The sequence below is a fragment of the Pristis pectinata genome, chromosome 22, assembly GCF_009764475.1.
Source record: "Pristis pectinata isolate sPriPec2 chromosome 22, sPriPec2.1.pri, whole genome shotgun sequence".
In the NCBI taxonomy this organism is placed as follows: domain Eukaryota; kingdom Metazoa; phylum Chordata; class Chondrichthyes; order Rhinopristiformes; family Pristidae; genus Pristis; species Pristis pectinata.
Genome location: NC_067426.1, coordinates 30222373 through 30231119, shown reverse-complemented (window position 1 = coordinate 30231119; position 8747 = coordinate 30222373). Strand labels below are relative to the sequence as shown.

The 8747-nt window shown below is 43.0% G+C and overlaps 1 protein-coding gene across 1 annotated transcript; it reads right to left on the bottom strand.

The window, feature by feature from the left end:
• Positions 1 to 7437: 7437 nt before the first annotated feature.
• On the bottom strand, positions 7438 to 8463 carry LOC127581568 (zona pellucida-binding protein 1-like). The gene has a single exon (XM_052036034.1). It carries the CDS (start codon positions 8461 to 8463, stop codon positions 7438 to 7440), a length of 1026 nt encoding a protein of 341 aa, XP_051891994.1.
• Positions 8464 to 8747: the final 284 nt, after the last annotated feature.

The window sequence follows — 8747 nt, the reverse complement described above, 5'->3', positions numbered from 1 at the left end:
ATAATGAGGTGACCAGAACTGAACACAATACTCCAAGTGTGGTCTAACCAAAGTTCTATAGAACTGCAACATTACCTCACAGCTCTTGAACTCAATACCCCGACTGATGAAGGCCAACACACCATACACCTTCTTAACAACCCTATCAACCTGCGTGGCAACCTTGAGGGATCTATGGACGTGAAACCCAAGATCCCTCTGTTCCTCCACATTGCTAAGAGTCCTGCCATTAACCTTGTATTCTGCCTTTAGATGACTAAAACTCTTGTCAAACAAATAGGTTTTGTAGAGCTTCTTACCAGAAAGAAAGATTCAAAAGAAGAATTCTAGAATGTAGGACCAGAGCAGCTGAAGGCACAATCAACAATTGTGGAGCAATTAAGTTTAGGAATGATCCAGAGGTCAGAATGTGAGGAATGTAGAATATTGAAGGTTGATACGGCTGGATCACATGACACAGGATGGTCATGGACAGATTTGAAAACAAGGAGAAGAATTTAAAAATCGGTTTCCACTTGAAAATACACCATCAAGTGTAAGGTTAAAGGTTGTTTGCAATAGAAATGGGAGTCAAAACCCATTATCAAAGAGGGAATGATAATATATTTCAAGAGGAGAAGGCTGTCACTGAGGAGAGAGAACCATTAACCAGGAAGGAAAGTTAGGTGGTCAATAGTTCAGTTTGAATAGGATGAGATGGGAGAGACCACGAGAGGAGCAAAACTCAAAAACTGCACACATTCAAGACTAGGTTAGATGGCAACCTTGATGGTTTGCACTAATGCACCAAGGGAAGGAAAGGAGCTGCTGAGCCCATGTCTCAGTCTTACGGACAATAAACTTTCCACCATTTCTTGGAAATGAGGCTGGAGGAAAAGACAGATGTGTTTAAAAAAGACTGAGGACCCAAGTGGTGGTTTAAGAGGACTGTTTACCTTTGCTTGCAGTGTGATCTTGCAAAAGTGAGCAGTTTTGGCAGTAGAGAGAGTGGTGCCAGTGTTTTTACTGGTCTAACAAGATCTGTCGTGAGTGGCTAAGTCCATTCTTCACCATCCACTCGAACCTGCCTCCCGAGGAGACCATGGATGAGATCCATGCAAGGAGAAGCAGCTGTGATGAGAAGATAGAGTGCTGGCTTCAAGTGTGACCAGAGCACCAAAGGTGAGCAGATTGGTGAATGCTAAAAATGTTGTTTTCCAATTTCATCCAGCGTTCCAGAATTTTATCCATGATGCTGTAAATTAGTCATCTTCAGGTAAAGTTCAGCTGCGGAAATAGGCAGTAACATTGGTACAAATCAGAATTCACCATTGATTAATGTCACAAACACACAAAGTGCATCCTCTGCATACCTCTTCATTGTGCCTGTATTAATGTTCTCACCAGTATACCATTGATGAGGTTCCTCCTACAGATATGCACACACACCTGCTGCTGCCATTTTGAAGTTCCATAGAGGACTCCTAGCACCCACAAAAATGGCCAGCACCAAGCCAAATTTAACATTAGATTCTGCTTGGAATAAGGGTTAGAACCTTAAAATCAGAAGGAGGCCATTTGGAAGAGAAGTTTGGAAACAATTCTTCAGACTTCTCTGAGCTTCCAGTTGTCTGTCACCTTAATTCTCCATCTCACTCCTACAATGACCTCTCTTTCCACCTGAAACATTAACAATTCCTTTCCCATCACAGATGCTGCTCGACCCACTGTTTGTGGCTCCAGATTCCAGCATTTGCAATCTCTTGGGTCTCATATTTGGATTCTCTTATACTTTCCCATCAAAGCACAATGTAAACTCAAGAGATACCATCTTATCTTCTAGCTAGGCTGCCAAAGCTTATCTTCCAGCCTGGCTACCTGCCAAAGCAGGTAGGCGGAATTAAGAAGCAGATCACCCATTATCTAAGATAAGATATCTTTATTAGTCACATGTACATCGAAACACACAGAGAAATGCATCTTTTTGCGTAGAGTGTTCTGGGGGCAGCCCGCAAGTGTCGCCACACTTCCGGCGCCAACATAGCATGCCCACAACCTCCTAACCCATATGTCTTTGGAATGTGGGAGGAAACTGGAGCACCCGGAGGAAACCCACGCAGACACGGGGAGAACGTACAAACTCCTTACAGACAGTGGCTGGAATTGAACCCGGGTCGCTGGCGCTGTAATAGCGTCGCACTAACCGCCACACTACTGTGCCTGGCCAGCATCAGATTCCTCAGCCTGAACTCTGAAGTGGTCTGTGCTGCCCCACTGGATTCCAGCTGGAACCCACGGGTACAGCACAGTATCCAGGGGCAAAAACGTAACTGTGGCAGAAGGTTTTTCTTCAGCCTATGCTAAGGAATATTGAGTTCAATCACATTAGTCCTATATGATTTTCCCTTATCAATCTGTATTCAATGTTCCTTTTTAGTACATGCTTCTATAATGCCTATTTATTGACATTGATATCCAACAGTTTCCCCCACCCACCAACAGTAAGCCTGAAAATAAACTGACTAACTTGATTTACCTATATCTTATTTATATCAGTGTGTAAATTTTGCAATCATCCATTCCTCCAATGGCCTCTGATTGCAGCTAGAGCTCTTATCATTTCACCCTAGGTTCACTCATTGACCTAGGATACATCTTATCTGGACAGAGTGACTTGCTAACATCATGCAATACCAAATTATTTAACAGTTTCTTCCTGCATGTTTTGATCCAAGCCAATATCACTATTCCAAGATTTTTTACTGTGTCATTCTGTTGATCTTCTCATGAGAGAAGGATTAAGCTTCCTTGGGAGAAAGAAAGTGTCAACAATCACCAGTTCAACCAGAATTGATAAAACTCAGTATTGGGGGATTATTTTTTCAATTTTGGGATCAGAACATTGCTGGCAAGGAGAGCTCAGCCCTAATTGCCCTTGAGAAGGTGGTGGTGAGCTGCCTTCTTGAACCGCTGCAATCCTTCTGGTGAAATACCCTCACAATGCTATTGGAGAGAGACTTCTAGGATTTAGACCCGGCAATGATAAAAGACGGACAATATATTTCCAATTCTAACAACCCTACAGCATTGTAGGTATACCCACACCTCAAAGACTGCAGCAGTTCAAGAAGATAAGATATCCACGACCTTCTCAAGGACAACTGGGGATAAGCAACTAAATGCTGGCTCAGCCTGTGAAATGCACATCCCTTGAATGAATATAAAAAGTATGAGGATGGCGTACCTCTTAGAGTGAAGCTTACAGGTGATGGTGTTCACATGCTTATGTTGCCCTTGTCCTTCTTGCTGTTCATCACTGCAAGTTTGGGAGGTGCTGTCAGAATGCAATTTATAGATGGCATGCAGAGCAACTGGTGTGTGCTGCTGATGGAGGGAATGAATGAATGAATGATGGAGGGTGCCAGTCAAGTGGATTATTTTTTTTCTTGAATGATTGTGAGCTTCCTGAGAGTTGTTGGAGATGCAGTCATCCAGGCAAGTGGGAAGTATTTCATGTTGCTCATAATTTGTGCCTTGCAGATAGAGGAAAGGCCTTGGAGAGTCACTCACCACAGGATACCCAGTCTCTGACCTGTTCTTGCAGTCATTTTATTTACATGGCAGCTCCAGTTGAGTTTCTGGCTGATGGTTATTCCCAGGCTAATGATACTAGTAAATGAAGGACGATTGAATGACAATGTGGAGGAGTTTGGAGCTTGATGATGGTTGTACCATTGGATGGCAATGGGGAGTAGTTGGATTCTGTCTTTTTGGAGATCATCATTGCTTGAAACTTACGTAGTGTGAATGTTACTTGCAATTTATAAGCTCATGCCTGAATAATGTCTAGATTGTGCTGCATGCAAGCATGAACCAGTTCATTTGCTGAGGAGCTGCAAATGTAGCTGAATATTGTGTAATCATCAGCAAACATCCCGACAGCTCACCTTATCGTGGAAGGATGGTCATTGATGAAGCAGCTGTGGTTGGGCCCAGGACACTGCCCTGACGAACACTTGCAGTGATGTCCTGGGGCTGGTATGATTGACTTCTGACAACCACAATCATCTTACTTTATGGGAGGTATGACTCCAACCACTGGAGTGTTTTCCTTTGATTCTCATTCAGTTTTGCAGGACATCTTCATATCACACTTGGTCAAGTGCGGCCTTGATGTCAAGGGCAGTCACTCTCATGTTAACTCTAGATTTCATCCATTTGGTCCATGTTTTGACCAAAACTGTGATGAAGTCTTGAGCCAAGAGGTCCTGGCAAAACCAAACTAGGTGCCACTTGAGAATACTGTCCACAACTTCTTCCATTATTTTGCTTATGACTAAAAGTAGACAGATGGAAAAGAATTAACTGCATTGGATTTGCCCTGCTTTTTGTGAATAGAACATAATTGAGAAAAGTTCCACATTACCAAGGAGGTGCCAGTATATAACAGGCAGCTCACATAGTAGTGCCCATTTTGCAATACCTCGCAAGTTATACCTCCACCTCAGTTTTAAATTTACATCGGTATTCAAAAATACAAATGGTAAATTTCTGAACTTAGAGCAGTGGAATAAGTATTCACTGCAATCACAGCTGGCTTCAGTTCTTCAGTTTAGATTTAGAGTGAATAATTGGTCTTTTCTCTCTGGTGCCAAACAGGTTATAGCTGCTGGTCATGCTCTCCTCCTACATGCTCAGTTCTACCGAAGTCAATGGAACTGAATTGGAGATGAGTACAGCTGGTAGCTGATATCTTGTGTGTGTCTACTGTTGTTGACCTACTGCTTGTTACTGCTCCAGGGAATATCCCAGAATGAAGGTCATTGCTCAGATAAGGTTTAGAACAAAAGTACCTCCACTTCATGCCAATTTTTGGAGGAATTTTCAACTTTGGTATAAAACTGGTCACACATTTCACATCTTGCCCCATGTTCCTTGAATTAAAGGAGACTGGAGGATTCAAATATCTAAAAGGAAGATCAGGGGAAACTTTTTCCTCTGCTCGGTAATATGAGAGGAAGGGACATAATCTGAAAACCTGACAAAGGATCATGGATCTAGAATGCTCAGTCTTTCTCTCTCCACAGCCACCATTTAATCTGATGAGTACTTCCAACAGTTTCTGTTTTTGTTATTATCTTCAGAGTTCTGCCCAATCTAGGCTGGAAAATGACACATGTCACTGTTAAACTGTAATACTTTCATTTCTCATATCCATCTTGTGGCTCCTCAAAGCAACATTTTCTGGGCTAGGTCAGCAGGTCAGCTCAGCCCAAACTGAAGTAACTCTTGAGTGCCACAGCTGTCAGTTCTTGAGCCACCAGGTGCTGACTGGCTGAAGAGCGTTGACGTAGAGGAAAGGAAATTCTTGATTCTCGAGTGACCCAGCCCCTGCTTGGGTGAATAACATGGGAATGTTTGAGTGGAGTCTATCCGAGAAAACTAACTGTGAAGTTAAACAATTGGTGAATAAGAAACAAAGGTGGTTTGCACAAAAATGGCAATGAATTAGGAGTTGGGTTTGCAAACCTTTCCAAATAGTCTAGATGTCTCCTGGGATTAAAGATAAATCGTTAGCTGGGAACAGCGTGTCAACGATTCACCAGAAACAATCTTAGCTTTTGTTTCATTTTATGTTTTTATTTCAATTTTCTTTGAACATTTAACTTTTTTAAAATTGGAAATGAGACTACAGGTTGTTTGACGTCTCTACTTCCTCAGAAGACTAAGGAAATTCGACATATCCCCAATGACTCTCACCAATTTTTATAGATGAACCATAGAAAGCATCCTCTCTGGTTTCATCATAGTTTGGTGTGGCAACTGCTCTGCCCAAAGCCACAAGAAAGTTGTGAATGCAGTCCAGTCCATCATGAAAACCAGCCTCTCCTGCATTGACTCTGTCTACACTTCCCGCTGCCTCAGGAAAGCAGCCAACACAATCAAGGACCCCTCCACCCCGGTCATTCTCTCTTCTCCCCCCTCCCATCAGGCAGAAGATTCAAAAGCTTGAGAGCACGTACCACCAGGCTCAAGGACAGCTTCTATCCCACTGTTTGGTATTGGTATTGGTACTGGTTTATTATTATCACATGTACTGAGGTACAGTGAAAAATTTGTCTTGCATACCGTTCGTATAGATCAATATATTACATAGTGCAGATACATTGAGTTACTACAGAATACATTGAGGTAGTACAGGGTAAAGACAATAACAGAATACAGAGTAAAGTGTCACAGCTACAGGGAAGTGCATTGCAGGTGGACAATAAGGTGCAAGGTCAAACAAGGTAGATTGTGAGGTCAAGAGGTCATCGTATAAGGGAACCGTTCAATAGGTTTATCACAGTGGGATAGAAGCTGTCCTTGAGCCTGGTGGTATATGCCCTTAGTCTCCTGTATCTTCTCCCTAACGGGAGAGGAGAGAAGAGAGAATGACCCAGGTGGGTGGGGTCTTTGATTATGCTGGCTGCTTCACTGAGGCAGCGAGAGGTATTATCAGATTCTTGAACGGACCTCTTGTATGCTAAAAGATGAACTCTTGATCACCTTGTCATTATCGCACATTATTTGTCTACCTGCACTGCACTTTCTCTGTAACTGTGACATTCTGCATTCTGTTTTCCTTTACACTACCTCACTGTATTTATGTATGGAATGATCTGTATGGGTGGCATGCAAACAAGAGCTTTTCACAGTATCTTGGTACATGTGACAATAATAGACCAATTCTATTTCCAATCATTTAATAGAGTAGGGAAAAGATTGCTTTGCAGTTGAACAGTGTGGTGTTGACTAGTGTGGAATGGGGCCATTTCGAGGTTTTGGTGGGGGACTGAACAGCGGGATCATCTGATCCGACATCTTGGAAAAACCTCCTATTTGACAAGTCAAGGCTGTGGTGGAATAACTGGTGAGAGTAGAGATGGGCTGATGAAAATCTGTGCTTCAACAAATTAGTGAAGATGAAGTAGATAGTTCAGACTGATGGAAGGGCTCAAAAAGCATTCACAGTCTTTTAGATTCAGTGTTATACAGCACAGAAACAGACCCTTCAGCACAACTTTCTTAAATACATCTTGAGACTGTATGAACTATGTGAAAAAACTCCATCCAACTAACATTATATTCCAAAGTTTATTAACAAAACATTACTGTCCATCGGGAATAAGAGACAGATTGAATAATTTCAACAATAAACATTCATTCATATCAAATTTTCATTAAAATGAAGTTGCCACCCTTCCTCCCCAGTATGAGTGGAATCTTACAACAGACCATATGGAAGCAGGCACCTTGCACATATTCCTTTTATTTAAAGCACAGGATGCCACCTTTCTGTTCACATGGCCTGGGTCTTCTGTCCTGATCCCTGCTCGCCCAAGTTTTTTAAACAATAAGTCATCATCACTGACTGGGCAAGGTCGTAATAATTCACAAAGTGCACTAGAACATCATTCACTCAATGTCACAGTCTGACTCTCCATAATGGATGGCTTCACTGCAGGGCAAGCAGCTCACATGACGGCCACTACTATAGGAGCCCGGGCTACACACCACGCAGCACTCTGGGCAGCTTGAGTGTTTCTTGTGGTCCTTGCCAAAGCCGGGCTTGCAGCGGTCAACACGAATCACTTGCAGCGTCCCGTCAATGTAGTAGACAAAAGGTAGCAGGCCAAAGATCTCATGGTACGTTTCCGCTTGCTTGGCGAAGAAGGCCTCCACCCGGTGCCGCACCTTCTCTAGCCGGAGGTTGTGATCGCACTCCTCTAAGTTGTTTTCGCAGATACTGTCCAACTCTTCCACGTCAAGGTGCAACTTGAGGGTGAGGAACAGCTCGTACTGTATGCCGGCCAAGGGCACTTTGAGAGTGTGGCAGGTTGACTTATGTATACTAATTGTATAGGCCAAGTCTGAGGTCAGCTGGTTCAAAGCTGTATGCAACCTCTTTAAGAAGAGGCTATTGTATGCATTGTGGCAGTCAGCTGCATGATACTGAGCCTGAAATTCATAGGTATAGTCGGGGTCCCGGTAAGCGTACAAGAAATACTTAAGATTCAAGGACTGCAAGGATTTTGTACTAGGACTGTAGAAATAAATAGTGCATACATATACTCCTGATAATTCCTTGTGGAAGTTTTCAATGGTCAGTGTCCCTGTCAGTGATATTTTTACATCTGGTCTATTAGAAAGTTGCATCCCCCTTGGTCCTTTCCAACTGAAGTTGGGGTCCATCAGCTCCATGTTCCTGAGCTGCGGTGTTGCGCAAAGAATTCGCGGGCTGCTCTCATGTACTTTGATGTAGACTTTCACGGGACCATCGTCAGAGCCAATCACTTTTCGTTCAGGGGAGTGGTCCCTCAGCAGTGGGTTTCGTGGGAAGCGGTTAACCTGCTGCCATACTTCAGTGGTGGCAACAGTCTTTCTGAACAAGCCACCTAAAATCACCCCATACACAAAGAGGAGCTTGAGGGTGGGAGTCATTTCCTCCTTTAATCATCCTGCCTTCATTTTGCCTCCACGGGTCTCTGCAGATGATTCAAGTACCGATGTTCTGATGTCAACATCTTCCCTTTGTCACAATTACCACAACTGTGAAGTCATAGTTTGAATTTCAATTGCCTTGTGACATCAAATGGCTGTCATAGTTATGGCTGAATTTTGGAGCTATTGAAAATTAGAATTCAGCCCCAGTTGTCCCCCTCTTGCATGATTATCAAGTCACTGCTGTACAATGAAGAACCAAGCAGATGAACTTGGAAATGAAG